Source organism: Myripristis murdjan, chromosome 12, assembly GCF_902150065.1.
Source record: "Myripristis murdjan chromosome 12, fMyrMur1.1, whole genome shotgun sequence".
In the NCBI taxonomy this organism is placed as follows: Eukaryota; Metazoa; Chordata; class Actinopteri; order Holocentriformes; family Holocentridae; genus Myripristis; species Myripristis murdjan.
Genome location: NC_043991.1, coordinates 18,499,182 through 18,519,518, shown reverse-complemented (window position 1 = coordinate 18,519,518; position 20,337 = coordinate 18,499,182). Strand labels below are relative to the sequence as shown.

General features: G+C 39.3%; 3 protein-coding genes across 6 annotated transcripts; 2 read left to right on the top strand and 1 right to left on the bottom strand.

Annotated features, from left to right (window-relative positions):
* Window positions 1–15: 15 nt before the first annotated feature.
* Window positions 16–6,431, top strand: abraxas1 (abraxas 1, BRCA1 A complex subunit). Of its 2 annotated transcripts, none has more exons than XM_030064749.1 (9): window positions 16–122; window positions 1,737–1,827; window positions 1,910–1,946; window positions 2,394–2,460; window positions 2,598–2,791; window positions 4,103–4,222; window positions 4,321–4,405; window positions 4,484–4,595; window positions 5,162–6,431. In XM_030064749.1, the coding sequence occupies exons 1-9, from the start codon at window positions 42–44 to the stop codon at window positions 5,518–5,520; spliced, it is 1,146 nt and encodes a 381-aa protein (XP_029920609.1). In that variant the 5' UTR covers window positions 16–41; the 3' UTR covers window positions 5,521–6,431. The 2 variants fall into 2 exon arrangements, with proteins under 2 accessions (XP_029920609.1, XP_029920608.1); XM_030064748.1 differs by having other exon boundaries at window positions 5,159–6,431.
* Window positions 6,432–6,570: 139 nt separating this feature from the next.
* Window positions 6,571–8,413, bottom strand: mrps18c (mitochondrial ribosomal protein S18C). Its single transcript, XM_030064750.1, has 6 exons — window positions 8,285–8,413; window positions 8,049–8,101; window positions 7,869–7,952; window positions 7,726–7,783; window positions 7,504–7,563; window positions 6,571–6,744 (listed from the first exon to the last, which is right to left on the bottom strand). Exons 1-6 carry the CDS (start codon window positions 8,343–8,345, stop codon window positions 6,668–6,670), a joined length of 393 nt encoding a protein of 130 aa, XP_029920610.1. The 5' UTR covers window positions 8,346–8,413; the 3' UTR covers window positions 6,571–6,667.
* A 468-nt stretch (window positions 8,414–8,881) lies between these two features.
* On the top strand, window positions 8,882–20,206 carry helq (helicase, POLQ like). Of its 3 annotated transcripts, none has more exons than XM_030064743.1 (18): window positions 8,882–9,568; window positions 9,665–10,346; window positions 10,500–10,678; window positions 10,813–11,013; window positions 11,491–11,563; window positions 11,679–11,776; window positions 12,130–12,228; window positions 12,794–12,939; window positions 13,029–13,268; window positions 13,935–14,076; window positions 14,173–14,277; window positions 16,537–16,744; window positions 16,944–17,101; window positions 17,739–17,837; window positions 18,156–18,329; window positions 18,451–18,564; window positions 19,364–19,498; window positions 19,702–20,206. In XM_030064743.1, the coding sequence occupies exons 1-18, from the start codon at window positions 9,380–9,382 to the stop codon at window positions 19,783–19,785; spliced, it is 3,126 nt and encodes a 1,041-aa protein (XP_029920603.1). In that variant the 5' UTR covers window positions 8,882–9,379; the 3' UTR covers window positions 19,786–20,206. The 3 variants fall into 3 exon arrangements, with proteins under 3 accessions (XP_029920603.1, XP_029920605.1, XP_029920604.1); XM_030064745.1 differs by having other exon boundaries at window positions 19,680–20,206; XM_030064744.1 differs by having other exon boundaries at window positions 8,883–9,568; window positions 9,668–10,346.
* The last annotated feature ends 131 nt before the right edge of the window (window positions 20,207–20,337 follow it).

The window sequence follows — 20,337 nt, the reverse complement described above, 5'->3', positions numbered from 1 at the left end:
TGTGTATCCTCCCACACGGTAAATCTCAGTGGTCCGCAAGTATGGCGGAGCCGACTGTTCGTATGCCAGGGATCGTCCTCGCTTCACTGATGTTTCAGCATGTGAACAGTGATTCAGACGTAGTAAGTACGAGTTTGTGTCATGTTACTTCTGCTCAGTTTTCTCTGTGCTCCTCCGGCTGCGAGACGATTGAGCTGTTTCCGGTGGAGGGAAGCTAGCTAGCAGCTTCAACCGCCGCCTCCTCGCAAGTTTTCCATCCTAGATGTAATAAACACTCGCAAACTTTCAAGAAACATTTGGGTTTAAGAGTAAAGTAGGTCTTTGACGTCTGGGGTGAATCAAATAGTGGTTTTAATTGCAGCAAAACAGCCGCTGTGTTCATTTCTGGCACTTTTATCGCTAAAGATTTTAGCCCGCAGCAGCCCTAACAACTGTTTTGACAGGGAGACGTCCCACTTTAAAGTAATTAAAGCTGGGAAAAGTTGGGAAATAAAAAGCACATCCTAACACACGACTCAAGACACTTGACGACTCATGTTAGCCAAAAGCTTAATTTCTCCCCCAAATTGAAGAAGAGCAAAACAATATCTATTAATCTTTTAGGGAGAGTTACTAAATGTCTCTGCTCATGCTTTTTCCTTCACTTGTTCATGACTCAACATGTAAAGATATTAACTCTCCTAGTATCAGTTGGATTAGTTTGACCCTATTCGCGTTTTACCCCTCTAATTACGTAATTAACATCGTTTTTTTTTTTTTAACTTCACATTGAATAACTTTTCCTAATTTAATGGGGATAAACATGAGAGTAATATGACAATGTCCTGGACACATTTTGTATGCATCCATGTTTCGTTGGGGTCTGTTTTACCGCACGCTTTTTTTTTTTTTTTTTTTTTTTTAGCTGTATCAAATATAAGAAATATTAACATTTTCCAAAAATGTTTTAGTTGTTTTGGGTAACACTGAGAAAGTATAACTAACAATAAGACACATAGAGCTCCTGACACATAAACTTTCATACCAGTTTTTACTATAATCATTTTCTGGGGTCGAATTGACTCCAATTGATAACAAATGTGAGTAAATTTGAAGGTAATAGGAGGGATAATAACATATTTACAACATTGTGTGGAAAAATAAGCATCTAAAGAAAGTAGTGCTCTCTGCATCCAAAACTGAGGGTGGAACTGAATTATTGGACTTCATGAATAACACCTGTACGGTACAAAATGGATAAAAGAATGTTTAAAGCACAAAACTCATTATGGTACTTCATTTCACATAACCTATTTAAAGTAGTTTCAGTTGTGTTAATTTTTTATTGATGTGTTATTATCGTATTGCAAAGTTACTGATAATACTCTCCAAATTCTATCAACAAGCTCTTCTGGCATGGAAACTGGACAGGATATAATTATAAAGTGAATGTTCAGAGCAAAGGTTCTTATAAAATTAGATTACCCTGAATGGTCTGGAGATGCAGGCTATGCATTATTCATGTTGATTTATTTAGCCTGTGTTTTGAGCCTGACTCCAATTAAATGTTGAACTTGTAAACCATGGCGACATGCTACATAGAAAATGCACTGCTAATGTTAATATTCACTGATCAGACAATGTGAGTCAATATAATGAAATTTTTCGTCACTAGAGAGAGAAAACACAATTTGTGAAAAACTGCGATAACATCTGGCTCAGATGCTGATTTTCATTTCTGTCCTCTAACTTTGCAGGAAGGCCTCATTCTTGGAGAGAGCAAGTTGGAAGAGCAGATTACCATCAGTGACTCTCAAGCTGATCACATTCAGATCGAGGAAATATACAGTATGTCAGTCTCAATGTTGTTCTGGCATACTGTTACATCCTTGGTGTCACATACAGTAATACTGTCTGATTTCTTTTCCAGATATCCAAAAACACATAACCTGCCACAAACTGAATAAGTAAGTAATGGCTGGATGATTGCATCTTTAGTGTCTGATGCTAGTGTGTGGCACATTTGACTCAACAATCTTTCTGCAGTGTCATGAATCATCAGTGTGTACATATTGTGAAGCCAGAGTTCAAAACTGGCTCAGTCCATGAAAATATCAGCCTAAATAATATTTTCCAGAAAGCTGTGCAAAATCATTCTTGGAGCAGTGTGATTTTGTCACACAAAAACAGAGTTAACAACATGTAACACCTTTGTTTACTATTAGTAGTATTAGTAGTGATGCAACACAGTTGTTTGAATTTTAGGTGTGACACATAGTCAAATCACAGTTTAAGATTAAATGGGATCAGTCGTGAATAACGCAGATGCTTTTCTTATGTGGAATTACTGGTGGTGACACAGAGAATTATACCATTGTTAATTTATTACTACTCCATGTCCTGTCTCTCTCTAGCTTCTGTAACGGTATGGGAGAGGTAAACCTGGATAAACTAAAGAAAATCTTGGCAGACAGTAAACAGGTAAGTCAGCAGAACCTGCTCTTAATAATACCTTAGTATAACAAATTTGAAAAGCTCACTCTGGATTTAGCATTTCCTGTTTGTAAAACCAAATCTGAACTATATATTCATTGTCTCTATGTTCAACTTTGGATTAGAGTGTGATTGGTTGGTACAGACAACGCAGGAACACCGATCAACAAATGACGTTTCGAGAAAAGGTCATCCATGAGAACCTGAAGAAAGCGTTGTCCAACCCTCACATGATCTTTCTGCTGCTGACGCCCAGCAAGTTAACACCACCAGGCTCAACTCACAGGACGGAGTATGCTGCTTTTATATCACACGGCAGGTCAGGACATGGGACTCAGTCTTCTCTGGGAGGGGGATTTCTCACAGCCATTGTAAGAGATTATGATCAAAACACTTGACCACTGGCCAGATGAGCTGTAATGAGAGCACAGACATCAAAATCATCCTTGTGTCCCTGGTAGATCATTGACTCTTGTGGTCTGTGGCCAGTTGTGTATACTTGTCATAAAATTATTTTATTACACATCTTTGTTGAATACTTCATTCTGATTGGTCAAGTAAAGCATTGTGCGGTCTGTTATTTCTGAATAACAGGCTGTTGTCAAACTGTGGCCTTATCATTGAGCCTGTTCGCCCCAGATTAATGTGCTTCACCCAAGAAAGCCTTGCTGCTGTGTGTGTCATAGAGAGAAGTCAGTTCAGTAGCTCACTGGCGACACCTAGTGTCATAACAATGTTACTGCTGCTCTGACTCCATCCACTGCAGACAGGGAAAAATGGAGCAAAATAATCCAGGTGACAGCAGCAGGTGAGTGACTCTCCTAGCTTGCTGCCTGAAACATAAACAGAACGGCACCACCCACCCTCAAGAAAACTATCCATCTACTACTGTCATGTTGGCATGTAGACCAGTATACAAGCTGTGTTGTAAGCAGGATAATCCACGCTGAGGTGGATCAAAAGTAAGGACAGACATTTGTAGGGCAAAAAAGTGTATTTGTGTATGTTATTAAGCAGCCTGTACATTCATAAAATTTAGGCCAAATACTGCTTATATAGCTAGGTTTATTTTTGGAGCTGTTACAGGTGAACTGCATATTCAGGACAGTCTTCCATTGCCCCTAACCTCCAGTTCTCATGGAAGCAGAAAGTAGACACTGGTTGTTCACTTCATATAGTTTAATATGTAGTTTTAGAGTTCCACAACTTGTCATTTTCTCACTTTTGCGATAATGCAATTATATCTTACCATCAACATAATTTATACTAATGTGTTAGCATGGAGCACTGGAGCCAAAAATCTGCCGGGGACACATGGATAATTTGTCTCATCACTGAAGTTGACTTAACAGACACCAGCCTTTCAAAAACATTGTTTGTCAGTTTAAGATGACACAAAGTAAATGAATTGCACTGGGTTAAGCTTGGATATTTTCTGCAGTATCACGGAATGTATAAAGAAGGTAGTGACAGGATGTCAGTGACAGCACACCAAACCTGCACTGGTGCCATAGAAAATCCCACTATGAACCAGAATCAGTGGTCTCCATTACATAAGAATATTTAAGCAAAGATCAGGGTTCATGTGCTCTCGCTACTCTTCTAATTCTGTATTTTTTCTTCCGAGCAGACAGTTCATAAATGTTCCTGTGTTGGTCAACAACCTGGGTTTGTTGGAGCAGCTGGCGTACTGGAAGGTGTCTGCAGCTTGTTCAGCAGCAGGTTACAGCCGCACCATGAAGAAACACGGGTATGGCGCTGCGGGCATTCATCACTGAACAATTATTGGTCACGTTTTTTTTTGTTTGCTCAAATAACTCAGAATTAATTTCTCCTCTGTTGTTCAAGGTCAGTGTTTTTCAACTCAACTGGGTCACTAAAAGAAGTGAATGAAGTTAGCAAAATGTATGACTCTTTGCAGTTCGAACTGCGGGTAAGTATCACAGGAAACGTGGCACACATCTTTGCATGGGTTTGCAGCTGGTCTTTACTGATGTTTCTCCGTCCACAGAAAGCCTGCAGGGACGTTGAGGAGAGTGAACGACGGGTTGAAACATTGCTGGCAGATGTTGCAGCTCTGAGGAAACGAGTTAATGAGAAGAGAGGACACAGAATGGAAAAAGGTATGGTGTCATCCTCATGTAGGAATTACTAGTAATTTGACACCTAATGTTTTTCCAGTGAGCCAGCATGGGCAACAGCAGGACCTTGGTTCTGTTTGACCAAAATGGAACAAATCCTTAATTAATCACATTAGTAACACCTCTGTTTACCTGCTATTTCATGTCAAAATCACAACTGTGAAAAGGGTCTATTGTCCTTCACGTGAGGAAATTGTGGGAACTAGAGTCCATTTATCCATAAAACATGATATCTGGTCTGATTTTGATTAAACATCATGGGATGAGACATTTAGAAACTGTCCTGGTGATTAAAATGTTGCACTAATTGGCCTATAATTAAAGGTCAAAATTTCAAACTCTTATATGTAACATTTGCTACACAATAAGTCTAATTTTGATGAAAGTTGGCGAGATTATGTATTTTGTTGCCGACTGGCCCACAGGGAGTCTACATCCTTGGTTTCACACTATGTTTCATTGTTTAATAGCTACATAACAAAAAAAAAACTTACATTTGAACAAATAATCTGGCTGAATTGTGACCTTTCCATTGTCTTTCTCAGCAGACACAGACGCCTTCCCACCCGAGCCAAAGAAGAACATGCTGCTTCATGAGGCCCTTGAAGCCCTGTTATCCTGCTCCCCTTTATTCCAGACACAGACTTTAACCCTCCAGGCCTTTCCCGTGCCAGAGCTCTGCTGCAGCGCTGATAGTGGCACAGATGTGACCACAACACTGCTCGGTCCAGAGGAGGTATCGAACAACGACAGCAGCAGAGCCATCTCTCGAAAAAGACTGAAAAAAGTGCCGGTGAGGGAGAATAAAAAAAGCAGAAAGAGCGAATCCCAGTGTGCAACATTAACACTGGGTGTCAGTGTATCGGCCAGTCAAGAGGATACTGCCACTGCAGTCGATGATGATTAAAGGAGCAGTTCATGAGTTAGCGTCCATTCCAGTCTCCTCTACAACAGATGTGACTGGTAACTGGTTCTTAAGAGCCCCAAAATTGCATAAACAAAGCAAAAAAACACCTTGCACAGCGAAATCCACCTGTTCTAAAGCCAAACAATCATACAGATTCCAGAAATATTGATCTTATTGCCATTTTTTTCATTTCTGAATGAACTGTTTCTTCATTGATAACTGGCTTGATGGACCTTCATCACTGTCAGTCATGATTTGTTGCTTATATATTTGGTGTGCTGTGGATCAGTTGTTCTCAACTGGTGGGTCATGGTCCAAAACTGGACTGCCGGTCAACTATGAGTGGACCACAGGTGTAAGGGGTCTGCTTATCACCCAATTACCTGTGCACAAAATCAAGAAAAAGTTTAACTAATAATTCCTTAATAAAGGAGTTTGATGTAGCGTGCAGAACATTCATAGTGCATGACAACATTGTAGTTTCCTGCACTTTTCCTTTTGCACAGTCAGTCTAGCTGGCTGTGGCCGTAGCTGATGTGTGGACCCTGTGACGACACCACAGCTAATCTCGTTCCTGAATTGAAGCTGTGACTTCCCCAGGCTTCTGTGCATTTACTAAATTTCCCAAGCAAAAGTAAATGCAGTGAGGTTAACACTTTCTTCAGGTTCTCATGGATGACCTTTTTTACACACACCCATTATTTTAGCAGTTTGATGGTTTTCTAAAAGGGTTTGGTATGATTGTAGTTGTGCTGAGGCTCCCACTGACTGATATGGGTGCTGCTAAATGTGCACTTGTTAGTATAGAGGTGTCAAATTATCAGTAGTTGTCTGTCTCACAACTGTAAATATGATGAAAACTGTAATGGAATTGTTGAGAGGTATACCTTTTTGATAAAATAAAACTTGCATTAAGACTATACACGACTTATAAAGCGGTTTACTTATCCTCACCAATTGCCCCTTCAGTTGAGTTCACACTTTACACTGAACTTATTCATTTTCAGTATTACTGGAATATTGGAGTATGAATTAGAGGAATACACACAATCCACTCCTTTCTCACTCGAGACCAACTTGAGAGACTTTAATAGACACATTTTTACAGATTCAACACAAATAACAGAGCACATGTACTATTGATGCACTAGTCCAAATGCCTGATGCCACAGATGTTGGGATCCTTCATGAACTGAGGGTGCTTGTGCGTCACCGACATGAAACCTGGGAGAGAAAAGAGGAACAGGGTTGTTAGAAAAATACTCAAAACTGGAGATATTCAGGCAATGATTAGCTGTTTTATACAGTGTACCCCCCTAGGGTTGTTCTAATTAAAAATATAGGGATTTTCTGTGTTTCCCGGAGTTACTTCCAGCCCCACAGAGTGAAGTGTGAGGTCATGTCATCCTGGTATTGGTTGTACTAATATGTGGAGAGGGCAAAAGTGACAGTAGAGCCAGAGAAACCAATTCACTCCCCTCACTCAAAAAATGCAACGTGTTTAGTAGATATTATGCTAAATATGCAAAGTCACTAGTATGGTTCTTTTTAGATGGATCTGCATCACTTATGCACCTTGATTTATGTCAGAACTGTGCCATTACTCGCTTCTTAATTTAAATGTTTATCGTGCCATCTGATTTTCTAACAGGTAGTCCATATTGATGGTGAAGATGTAAAAAACAAAGCTTGTGATGATGACATAAACTAGAGTGTTTAATCAATTAATTACAGTAAATGTATGTAATGAACTACCATATTGATACGATTCCCTCGATATACTGTCCTCATTCAGTCTCTCAGTTAACTGTAACTTAACAGGTGGACTGACAAAAGTTACAATCAAAACATTAAATCAATCATTAGTATCTTATTTGAGATGAAAATTTATTGATCATAGCATGGTTACCATTAATTAACTCATTGTAAACGCTTTGAAAATGATGCTTGGTATCACTCTGTTGGACAGATATTAAGACTTACCCATTGAATGAGCTTTCTTGATTGCTTTGGAAACTTCCTTCTGCTTGATGGCACATAAGCCTGTAGAGCAAAGAGCAACAGCCTGCATCAACCTGACAGCTCAACCCCGTTTTTATCTTGATTGTACCTGCCCGCAAAATGTTGACCAGGTAAATCCTCTACAGCAGGTTACAACAGAGACATCCTGTATGAGCCCTGATGTGCCTTCCCGTCATTGCTCACCTGTTATGTGTCTGCCATAAATTCTGCCTGTGTGCGGGGATATGAACTGGGACAGTAACTGTAAGAAAAAACAGACGTGAGTAGACATAACCTGAAAATGAATGTTTAAATATGTTTACAATCACCTGAAATGTGACACTGACCTGAATGTTTTTGTAATCCACTGTAATGTTGCAGAGTATGCATCCCTTCTGTGGTTCTTTGAAAGGGTTATCCATCTTTTCAGGCTGAAGGATGAAGAGCAAAGACATTTTATTCTGACAAGTCATTTCAAGACTCACATGTTGACGCTAGCATTTGGAAATACCTTTGTTAATACCTACCATGTCATCGTCTCGGTGGGTTACATTAGAAGTGGCTGACAGACTCCTTAAACCTAAAATGCAGAGCAGGATATGAACTTTAATGTGTGTTTCATAATAGCTCACTTTGCTTTGCTAGCTAGCGCAGGCAATACTCTAGTTTGAGTTACTACAAATACAGCGAGGCGCAATTAATTACACCTTTACAAATCACAGCACGTCATTAAAGCTATGTGAAAGCGGAACTGTACACTTACTTGTATTTCCATGTTGTGAAAAAACACGTTGTAGTGTTTTAACCCCTCTCAAGGCAAGCATTTTGACCTGACACAGGACAGGATGTTGTCCTGCTTCACTTCCGGTGTTACACTGGATTTTAGCCTGATTATTAAGTTCCCAGTACTTGTGTTGCTTGTGTTTGTTGATTATACTAAAATTATAAATTAAATAAAAAGGCACATAATTTTAAACGTACGTACATGTGCAATAGTTTATTTTCATACGTTCCTTAAATACTGTAATTAAGACGTAAATGTTTTGAGGTTTATATCTAATCGGACAGAATTAGACGTTACCTTTTGCAAAGATATTATTATGAAAAGATAACTATCTACGGAAAAAAACAATTGTTGGCTAAATTCGCTCGTAAGGACCCCTACATACAAATTGTACGTGATGTGCAAACTTTTAGATCATCTGATACATTTACATATCATAGTGAAGGATATGGCTTCTTATGTGAAAGCGTAAATTTGATGTATATAATGAAGCTACTCGACACCAACAGTCTTAAAATGAGTTTAACCGGTAAACCGAAGACGGAAGTGATGGCAGAGCTTCCTCTTGTGTTTCTATGGTCCGATATCACATGGTACAGATTTTCAAATTTAAATGAGCCTTACATGGTGAACATTTATAGCCTGTATATTGACTTTCAGGCTACTACTCGCTGTTTTGTTAGTCTTCGAGGTCAGCCTTTTATTCACTAATTCTGCGGACATTTACTATTTATCTCCGTTGCTGCCTGAGTCTGTTTACAGCTTGTTAGCTGCAAGTTAGTGTGTCCAACTGCCAGTAACGTAAGCTAAATAATCGACTTTCATTGAATTTGTACTTGTTTTTATTTTTTGCGTCCGAGTGATGCCTTTTTATTAACATAACTAGGATTAATTAAGCATTTCATAGCTATGTGCGGGCGTCTGCAGCCTTTCTTCAAGCTCCTAAAATCGCTGCATCACACTGCTTGCCTGCCAAATTACAGCGTCTGAATGGTTTGTTTGGCTAGTGTTAGCTAAACCTTTTAACGTTAGACATGTAGCATCAAGTAGCAGAGCTGTGGCAGCTTGGCTTTGATGATAATGAATGCTGAAAAGCAAGAAATTAAAGTGAGACGAGTGTCCACAAGGAAGAGGACCAGAGATAGTCTCAGAAGTCTTCTGACACCTGCCAGAAAAAGAGGAAGTACAAGTTTAAGGCAATGTTCTGACAGCATACAGACCTGGGTGATCTCCACTGCCATGGCTGATGTAAAAGCTGCTGAGGTATGTTATGTTGCAAACATTGATCGGCTGACTTTAAGGTAATTGCAGCATTGTTAGTTGATTGTTTGTTAACTTTGCTGTGTGTATGTTTCCAAGCAGTATTGCAGTGACAGTGAAGATCTGTTTGGGGACTATGACAGCATCCTGGGTGACAGCTCTCTCCTGGCAAAGCTGGATAGTGCAGAGCAAAATGAAAGGCAGCGTGATCATCACTGTGCAGCCAACAGCGACCCTGTGAATCCACCCGAGGCTAACTTCACAGCATTGCATTCATCAGGAGATGGCCTTCTGAAACAAGCTTATGATGATGACAATCTTACTGACTCCATCCTAGATGACCTCAGAGATGAATCCTTCAAGGACCTGCCAGCCACACAGTGTCAATTTTCTGAAGAAGCCTCTGAAAGTGCAAAGAGGATGAAGTTGTTAGAAGGGGATAAAACCTCCACGCCTTTGAGACACAGTGACCGGACGGGTAAAGATGAAACTGAAAGGATCATTGAAGATAAAGCTGCGAGACAAACAGCTAGTTTTCCGAAGGCGAGGAGAAGCATGACTGATCAGCTGAAGAAAACGATGCTGTGTAATGCAGCAGCTCCCTCCAGTGTTTCACGTACTGTATCCCTGAAAGAGGCTGTGGTCACTGAAGAGATCAGCGTCGCCATGCAGGCCATGGAAACTGTATCTGCGGAGACACCAGACCTGGGTCCCTTCTTTGGGCTCCCCACCAAAGTGAAGGACCTGTTTTACAAACTTAGAGGAATCAAAAACTTATACGGTGATTTAATCCTTTCTGTTAATTCACTATCGTATTTTTTTTTTTTTTTTTCAAAATAATGAAGCCAGCATCACCACAGACAGAAAACAATTTGATAAAGGTTAAAGTTGAGTTATATCTGGTGCTTATTGTCAGAGATATTCCATTTTTCAGATTGGCAAGAGACATGTCTGAACCTCAACTGTGTTCAGGAAAGGAGGAATCTGATCTACTCTCTTCCGACCAGTGGAGGGAAGACGCTTGTTGCTGAGATTCTCATCCTCAGAGAGCTGCTGTGCAGGAAGAAAGACTGTCTTTTCATTTTACCGTACATATCACTGGTGCAAGAGAAGGTACTGGGACTTGAAGATATCCAAGCCATGCAAAATAAGCCTATATTTTACTTAATAATGATCACCAGTGAGTTCTGACATTACTTCTTGCATAATTAGTTTGTAAATTTCAATAGTCTTTGTTGTATTTTTAGGTGCGTGGGTTAGCAAGCTTTGGCCTGGAGCTGGACTTCATGGTGGAGGAATACGCTGGCAGCAAGGGCAGGTTCCCCCCGGTGAAAAGAAGAAACAGGAGTTCCCTCTACATTGCTACAATAGAAAAGGCCCACAGCCTGATCAATTCTCTCATAGAGACAAACAGGCTGGATAACCTCGGACTGGTGGTTGTTGATGAGGTACACAGTCAAACATAAGGCTGGGAAATATGGACAAAATCAATTATCACTCATTTTTTCATATTGTGGTAATATTGTAAGGATCCCTACTGTTGCTTTCATAATACATTTACATACAAGATTTTTGATAATCAATCATTACTAATGTGTATATGATCACCAAGCATTTAGAGACAAATATTAGAACGGCTAGAATAGGTGCTAAGTTGAGATGACCACATTCCTTGACTGTAGTGCAGCCTTTTAAAACAGGAAAAGGCAACATGTACGCCATATCATGATATTACGATTTCATAAATCCCAGATATCTAGTCTCAAATCACAATACCAGTATAATATCAATATATTGCCTAACCCTTGTCAAACAGTTTGTATATTATGTGAATTGACCATGAAAGTTTGAGTATTTTGTGCACATTAGCTATAAAAGTGAAGTCAGTAAGAGGATTATTGACCAAAGTTTTCTTCCACACACAGCTTCACATGTTGGGTGACGGTAGCAGAGGCTCTGTTATTGAAATGACACTGGCCAAAGTTCTGTACATGAGCAGTAAGTGACCCTCATTCGTCTATAGTCTTCCTTTTTTAGCTTTTATCACATTTTTTTTTAAAATCAGTGTCTTAAAACTGGAGTAAGCTAATGATGCTTATGTTTTCTTTTCCAGAGACAACTCAGATAATTGGAATGAGTGCCACTCTGGGAAACATCAAGGACCTTCAGAGGTTTTTGAGAGCTGAAAATTATACCAATGACTTCAGGCCTGTATGTCATTTTGAAAAACAAAGGGGGGAAAAAAACATGGTTCACAATTGGTGATAGTGCATGGAATAAAGAAGATGAGAAGCATGTGATGCTGAAGAACAACAACCAAAAATATGTTTTATTGCTAGTATTTGCACTCAAAACTGAATAGCACTTAAAACCAAAAAATGACACAGTAAACTGGTTTGGGGAGGGATAAAGTCACTATATTAATTTGCAGTGCGCACTCTGCTAAGCTTGAAATGGTAAGAAATAATATTAGCAATAAAATATTTTTGTTTTTAGCATTACATGGTTCCACCACTCCCTATTTCTTGTCATTCCAAAATCAATATTACTTCCACCTTTTCCAGGTCGAGCTGAGGGAGTATGTCAAACTGAAGGACAGTATCTATGAGGTGGACCCAAAGGAGGAGGAGTGCTTTAGGTTCTCACGCCCTCTCAACTTCAAGGTAACTTAGAATAATGACACATTGATTTGAATAATTACATATTTTATAGTTTTCAGGTTTACAGTTTACAGTCACTCGGTAAAGTGCTTGCAGAAAGAGGGAGAGAGGGGCAGAGAGTTGTCTTGCTGTCCTGTGCAATTTTATTAAAAGTGAAAAGGTGGCTTTAGAAATACATGTTGCATAATAAAATTGAAATAACAGTGAAATCCAGTTTGCAAAAGGCACTCTGACCCCTTGCCTCATTTAGCTTTAATTGCCACACTGGGAAAACATTGCATCATGTGGTAACTATCCAAAGTTGCTGTATAAGGGTATAGAGCAATATCTTCTAAATCACTGATGTTCTGCTTATCTCATTTTGTGTAAATAAGGGAAGGGGTAAATGTTTATACAGACTTCTACATTATTTAAAATTGATAGTTTAATATACATTTCCACAGTAAATGCACAAAACCTAAAAGGAGACCAAGAGTGTTCATTTGGGTGGCTGTTCCTGTAATTTTACTAAATTATGTTCAGTCCAAATCCACATGAGTACAAGTCTGATATTGCTAATATCCCATAGTACTCCAGTTCAATGCAGAAGCTGGACCCAGATCACATCATCGCCTTGGTTACGGAGGTCATACCAAAGCATTCGTGCCTGGTCTTCTGCCCCACCAAGAAGAACTGTGAAAATGTTGCAGGGATGATTTGCAAATACCTTAAAGCGTAAGTGCCACCAGCCACGTGGGTGTCAGTAGGCCTTCTCCACAGTGTTTACAGTAGTGATTTTAGTATCTTCCATTTCCCTTCTGTAGGGACTTCCTGCAGCACAAGGAGGCAGAGAAAGCCATTCTGCTCAGAGAGCTGAAGGCCAGTGGGAATGGTTCGATGTGTCCGGTGCTGCAGAAGATTGTGCCGTACGGTGTAGCATACCACCACAGCGGGCTGACCAACGAGGAGAGGAAACTGGTGGAGGCGGCCTACTCTGATGGGGTTCTCTGTCTGCTCACGTGTACCTCCACCCTGGCGGCAGGGATCAACCTCCCTGCCCGCAGGTTAGTGACTGACTCACTGATTTTCACCAGAAGTTGATGATTAGAACAAGACTGAAAATGCTGATGACAGTTCATCAGCTGACTTTGTTTTATATATATTTATCATTAATTAAATTGAATACAGCATTGTTTATATTATAAACAAGCACCAGGTTGATGGTTTCCATTTAATTTAGAGGAAGGATACTGGTAATTTAAATGATAAATGAGCACATCATTCATATCCTAGTTTAGGGGTTTTCAAACGTTTTTGTAGACTTGACCCCCAAGTTGACTTCCAATAAACCGCAAACCCACATCTCAAGTGACTTTGTCCAACAGGGACCCTTACATCAAGAGATATTTTGGTTTGTATTAAGCATTTAAACCAAAGAACTGAAAACCACATCAGTCCATCAAAGTTTAGATGTTTTGCCTAGCTGCTACCTTATGTTTTTGCTATTTTGACAAAAAAACTGGCTACAGTTGACACACATCCTCAAAAAAACATCCTTGATTTACAGATTATTAGAGATTATTAATAAAAGATCAAATCAAGCTTCAATTTTTGTAGTATGCAGCTGAATTAATCTGTCCAATGCCAATAAAGTGTCTCAGCTGATATATATTTCATGACATAACAAATGCACTTTGTTTCTGGCGTTGCCCCCAATGTTCACAAACCAGAGTGATTCTGCGCTCACCGTACGTGGCCACAGACTTCTTAAAGAGGAGCCAGTACAAGCAGATGGTGGGACGGGCTGGTCGGGCAGGGATAGACAGTACAGGGGAGAGCATCCTCATCCTGCAGGAGAAGGACAAGAATATGGTAACTACACTCACATCCTACAAGTCAATATGATCCGATACTAAATGTGTTGTTGTTAGATTTTTTTTCTTTATTCATATATTGTGTGTATTTTAGGCTAAAAAGCTTGTGTCTGCCCCCATGGAGACCTGTTACAGCAATCTAATGCAAGACGATGGAAAGGGTGTTCTGAGTCTCATCCTCTCCCTCATTGGATTGAATGTGAGTATCACTGTTATTAATTACTTGGCATCCATGTCAAATTAATGCAGCTCATGTTTTCAGATCTGTGGTACACATATGTCCACGTTTGGCACACTACCATTGAAAAGTCTGTAATCACAGACATTTTTATGTTTTTGTGTCTAGAGAAAACAACTCCTGTTTGGCCATTTTAAACAAACACTGAACTTAAAAATGCCAGCGAAAGAAAGATAATTTTAGCTTCAGTAAACAGCACAACTGTTTTCATTTGCATTCTTTGTAACAGGACTGGTTTCTCTAGAACCAGTGAACACGCTGGCATGATTATCTAAGGATGGAATAATGGCTGCTCAAAAATGGGACTTTTTGATCATATGTTTAAAAAACAACAGCAACAATAAAAAACTGTTATTTCAAACTACAACATGTAGGTTACTTGGACAGCAACCCTTGTCATAGCAAAATAATATGGTGGGGCTGCTACATTGATGATGTGTTTCTGCTGTTCTTCTGCTCAGGCTCTGAAAAAGGGTTTCTGGTTTTCTATACATATTTGAACAACACAAATGAAAACCTGAAATTCACTTTGGAGTAAGGGGACCTACACCAGGCAGAAACACTGTAGTACATGCAGATGTGGCTCATTGTAAATATCCTGTACAGACAAATTCAGAGACTAAGAAATATTTGTGATTCAAGACTTCCAAACCCAGTATGAGGATATGCAGCAGCGTTTCAAACAAAGAGGATATCAGCTGCAGGTTCTGACTGAGGCCCACAACAGGGCTCTGTAAATGGAGAGAAAAGACTTGCCTAGACAAAGGCAAACAAAAACCTTATTTTGTCACACAATAGAACAAAGAAACAGTCCAGCTCAGGCCACTACCTATCCAGGCTTCAGTGAGGACTTTTTTCTTCTTTCTGTAAATAATGCTCATTCATATTCCTATGCTGCTAAAATGTTTTATTTTTTCTCTATAATAAATGCCATTGATAATAATTTTATTTTGTAAGTTTCAGAATAAAAATTTTCAGCAATATGTATGCTGTGATTTAACTGTATTATTAATATTGTATTATTAGGCTTTAAGATGCCCTTTGAGGGCATTAAACGAGATGCCAGCTGTGCTGCTCCTTTAGGCCAGGTTATGTGATGTGATGTCATGTCTGATGCTCCCCCTAGAGGTCAGGTTATGTTTTTTAGGATGCAGTTTCTTGCGATTCCCCTAGGGGCTACGTAATGTGATGCCATTTGTGCCACCCTTACAGGCCAGGTTATGTGATGTGTGATGCCCCTAGAGGCCAGATAATATTATTTAACTTGCACACATATGAACCTGACTTCCTCCATATTTCTTCGTGTTGTATTGCCACACCCTGAGGAAGGTGCAAGCTCAAACATATAGGGTGTGTTTAGAATGTATTTAAACCCTTACATAAAGGACTTTAAATTTTCAAATTGGCCATGAGTGCCTGGACCTGGCAGCAACAGTAAGCGATTGGATGTATTTTTGATCAGTTTAATGCCTACTGAATGAAGTTATTAGTTTCTTTCAAAAACAGATATTCTCAGTGTTTTCAAACTTTTTAACAGTAGTGACTTCTATTCATTTTTTGTTTGTTTTTAAATGAAACTGATTCTTTCATTCACTAAGCATTTTGTCAAAAATACAGTAAAGGCGTTACTCTTACTGTTTGAAAGACTGACACTTCATCCTTAGGTTATCATATGTATGTATTCATTTGGGTCTAGAGAACCAAATGAATTCATACATATAGGTTCTTGAGAAACCACTGCTATTGTATTAAGTGCACATAAAATTAATTGTGTTGATCTTTCTTTCAGTTGTTACAGTATGTAGTAGACTGGCAAGTTTAGTTTTGGTTTAAAAATGGCTAAAAATAAACAGCTTTCTTTAGATAAGACAAGATAAAATATGCCTTTATTTATCCCACAATGGGGAAATTCACAGTGATGACAGCAGCAGTACACACATACATATACACATACACACGCATACAGTGCACTCGGTGCACATAACTGGACTATATAAAAATAAAGAATAAAAAATATAAAAGTATATATAAGTATATATATGTGTGTGTGTGTGAATACTTTGTGTATATATACACAAAGTATTCATATATTACGTAAAATGTACCTATACAAAAGATGCATAAACATAAAATCTTAAAAATTTCAAACTTTTTAATGGTGGTGCATATCCTTTAATAGCAAACTGCCATGAAGACAAGATCATTTTTGTCCCCATGTAGATCACCAACTCATTAGAACAAGTGATGGACTTCCTTTCTGGCACGCTCCTGTCGGTCCAAGAGAGGCAGCTGTGTCTAGAAAAGAGCCTTTGGGAGATCATTCAAGAGTGTGTTGGACTCCTGAAAGAGAAAGGCCTCATCACTGTGTCTTCAGATGGACATGGGCAAATTCTGAAAGTTACCAAGCTCGGAAAAGCAACCTATAAAGGTCAGTCATATGATCCGATGTTCGCATTTAATTTTCATTCGTCACACTCAGTGAGTACAGACATGCACGTTTCAGCTTTCCTCTGCAGAACTGATCTTTGAGTTTGATTACAGACTGTACTGACTGTATTGTAGATAGGTATTTCATGGAGTTCACTGAGTGCAGTGTTGAGACAGTTTTATTCATGTTGTCTCCGCAGGCTCAGTAGACCTGACCTACAGTGATATCCTATATAATGACCTTTCCAAAGGTCTGGAAAGTCTGATGCTCAACAGTTACCTCCACCTCATCTACCTGGTCACACCTTATGACATGATTTCTCAATGCCAGCCTGACTGGATGATATACTTCAGACAGGTACAGCATCAACATTTAGTTCTTCCTGAGATTATATTGTTGTTATTAATTATTTTTAATCATTAATTACTAGGTCACTTTTCATTTAAAGGACGATACCAGTGATTTTGAATGTTTGGCCCACTTACTTCAGTGCAGGGTTACTTAAGATTTCACAACATATAATCACACAGACACCCACCTTATAATGTTCTGCCTCTGTGGCTAAAAAAGTCATGACCATTCATAAACCACAGAACTGATAATTGGCTGTAAAGTAAATGTTTCCCCAGGGACTATTTTCCAGTGGAGAGAGATCACTCTGCCTAATTTCAAGTCATCAAAACACAACAGTGCTGCTGCTTTTAGGAATACTAATGTGGATGACTTTATTATGGAACACTGCTATGAAGAAAGTCTGAAGTCTCTGAAAGTTGATTTTCATATCATAGTGGAATGAATGGAAACCAATGGGTGATAAAAGGTAGGGAAAATAATATGGAAGTTAGAAAATACATTGGCTCTCTTTGGGGAAAAAAGATTAGCAGAAATATGAAGTGTATGCATTTTGTAAGTATTTGCAAAATCACTGGTGTGGTTCTTTAGCAAGAAATGTTGTTGCTCTGTGTGAATAGTTTGCTTTGTTGATCTGTTTCAGTTCAACCTGCTGTCCGCTGCAGAGCAGAGGATGGCTGCAGCAGTTGGAGTGCCCGAGAGTTTTGTTGCCAGAAAGGCTGCTGGCCAGACAGTGAGAAAGGTGAGAAGACCAGGAAAACATCATCATGCTGCATGATTCATCATTCTCTCAAAGCTATTTTTTTTCTTTTTGCCATAAGTTGAATAGCCCATCATCTGGTACCTGAAATATAATTAAATGTAGAACTTCTCCTAAACTTACAACCATTGTGGGATTTTGAGAAATCTGTTTTTGTTATATGCTGGTTAATGGTTATACTGGTGGTTAGCAGAAATGTGACGTGTATACATTTTATAGATACTTGACTAAACATGCAAAATCACTGGTATGGTCCTTTTTAAAGTACACGATGTATGTTCTCCCTTCCCTCTGTTTCAGAATATGGATATGATGGTAGCGAGGCGTTTGTACCTGGCCTTAGTGCTCTTCTCCTTGCTGAGGGAAACTAATTTGTGGTGTGTGGCTGAGAAGTTTCAGCTCAGCCGAGGGTTCATCCAGACTCTGCTCAGCTCCTCCTCAGCTTTCTGCTCCTGCGTGCTGCACTTCACAGAGGTATCAGAAAAACCTTAACTTTAAAGATTGAATGTCCCATCTCAGAGTATAGTTTCAAACTGGAGATCACCAAGTTGGATCACTGTTTTAGTGATTGATTGATTGACTTCTCTGTGATCAGGAACTTGAGGAGTTTTGGCCATTTAAAGCTCTCCTGGCAGAGCTGACCCGAAGGCTGAGCTACTGTGTGACGGCTGAACTCATCCCTCTCATGGAGGTGGCTGGGGTCATGGAGGTTAGTATGCATTAGCTAGAGCTATAGTTCCCAAACTTCACCATGGGCCTTCAAAGAGATGCATCCATAGGCTGTGATGCACCAAGCCACACCAATAGTTGACCGTCGGCCAGTGTTTGGTTGTTGTTGAATGTCTGTAGCCACAGCTTTTGTGGTATGCCCTGCACTGTTGGCACTAGTCAGACCCTTGACGGCGTCTTTTCAACTGATTCAGCTTGTTGAATCGGCAGCGGAGCTGGTCAGGTGACATGACGCAACCCAGCAGTCACCACCACTTCCTTGATGTTGGTTTGGTGTGCCTGGACCCAAAGGGAAGCATTCTGAGAGCATTTGCGATGTCAGATATAACTGTACAGAATTAAAGAGTTAAGGTGTTATAAAGATAGTCATTCTTATACATTTTAATTTGTAATTAAATTTTGAAGTTCAAAGGGTAGCATAAGCCCTCCAGAGGTAGGTCACATGACCCCATCATCAGCTGACATGCTATATCATTTCCAGTTAGTAAAAAAACAGTGTAGTATGCTGAATCTCTGTCTCCCTAACTATCAAAACAGTATACTGTTGAAATGAGCTTGCCTGAAGTAGGTTTATTTGGAAACTAGCTCAGTACCATGGCAACGATACACATGAAAATGGCTGTCACTCCTACCACCCTGATATGTTGAATTAAATGGGAAAGACCATTCTACTCCAGTGAAGTTCTGTGGCGCGCAGCTGCTATAGCCTAATACTCTGAAGATCTAATAATGTGTGTTTACAACATGTGTGTCTGATTTTTTTTTTTTTTTCTCTCCAGTCCAGAGCAAAGCAGCTGTACAATGCTGGTTATAAGACGCTGGCTCACGTTGCCAATGCGGACCCCAGTGTTCTTGCCAAGACAATAGAGAACCTCTACAAGAAACAAGCCAACCAAATAGTGGCCTCTGCAAAAGTAAATATCTTCCTGTCACTTTTCTGTCTGATGATTTGGATTTTCAAAGAATCTGTGGCAATCCAAAGCCCACGATACTTTCTCAAGTGCTTTGAGCATAAACATCTTTATGATTAATTCTGCTATGTGCAATAATTGCATTTAAATTAACATCTCATTTTCTCCTGTTTGTGTCCATCAGATGATATATCTCTCTTTTGCAGATGCTTCTGAATGAAAAGGCTGCAGCTCTTCAGGAAGAAGTGGATGAACTGCTAATGATGCCTTCGGATCTCCCTTCGCTATAAAAACCCAATAACTCATTTTGAGTTGATTTTAATACAGAGAAGTTTTATTCTCATTGTAAATTTGATGTTGCTTTTTATTTTTTTCACCAACTGAAAATAATGTCCACTCAGTCTTATTTTTATCAGTGATGTAAATGTTGCATAGTACTGTAGCCCAAAAGCACTTTGGGTGTAACAAATACTGAATTGTCTTTCACAATTCCACTGAATTTAATTTATACCAGGAAGCACTAATATTCATTAAAGACTAGATGACCAGACATCCAGTCTTTCTGTTTAAAAAAAAAATGTATTTAGAAATGTATTGAGTCAGTCCAGAAATGCCCAGTTGAAGAAGGCCTGTATGCAAACCATGGCTCTTCCTAACATTCTCATACATAATTATGTATCATTTTGAGGAGCTGACAGATGAAACAGTGAATATGACTGGTGAAGTTTGAGATGAAAAGTGGCTCGATATAAATAAAATGGTAATAAGTACTACAGAAATGGCAGTTCAGAACTGAGAGTAGGATTCATTTTTTCTTATTTTATCAGGAACAGTTTTCCGAA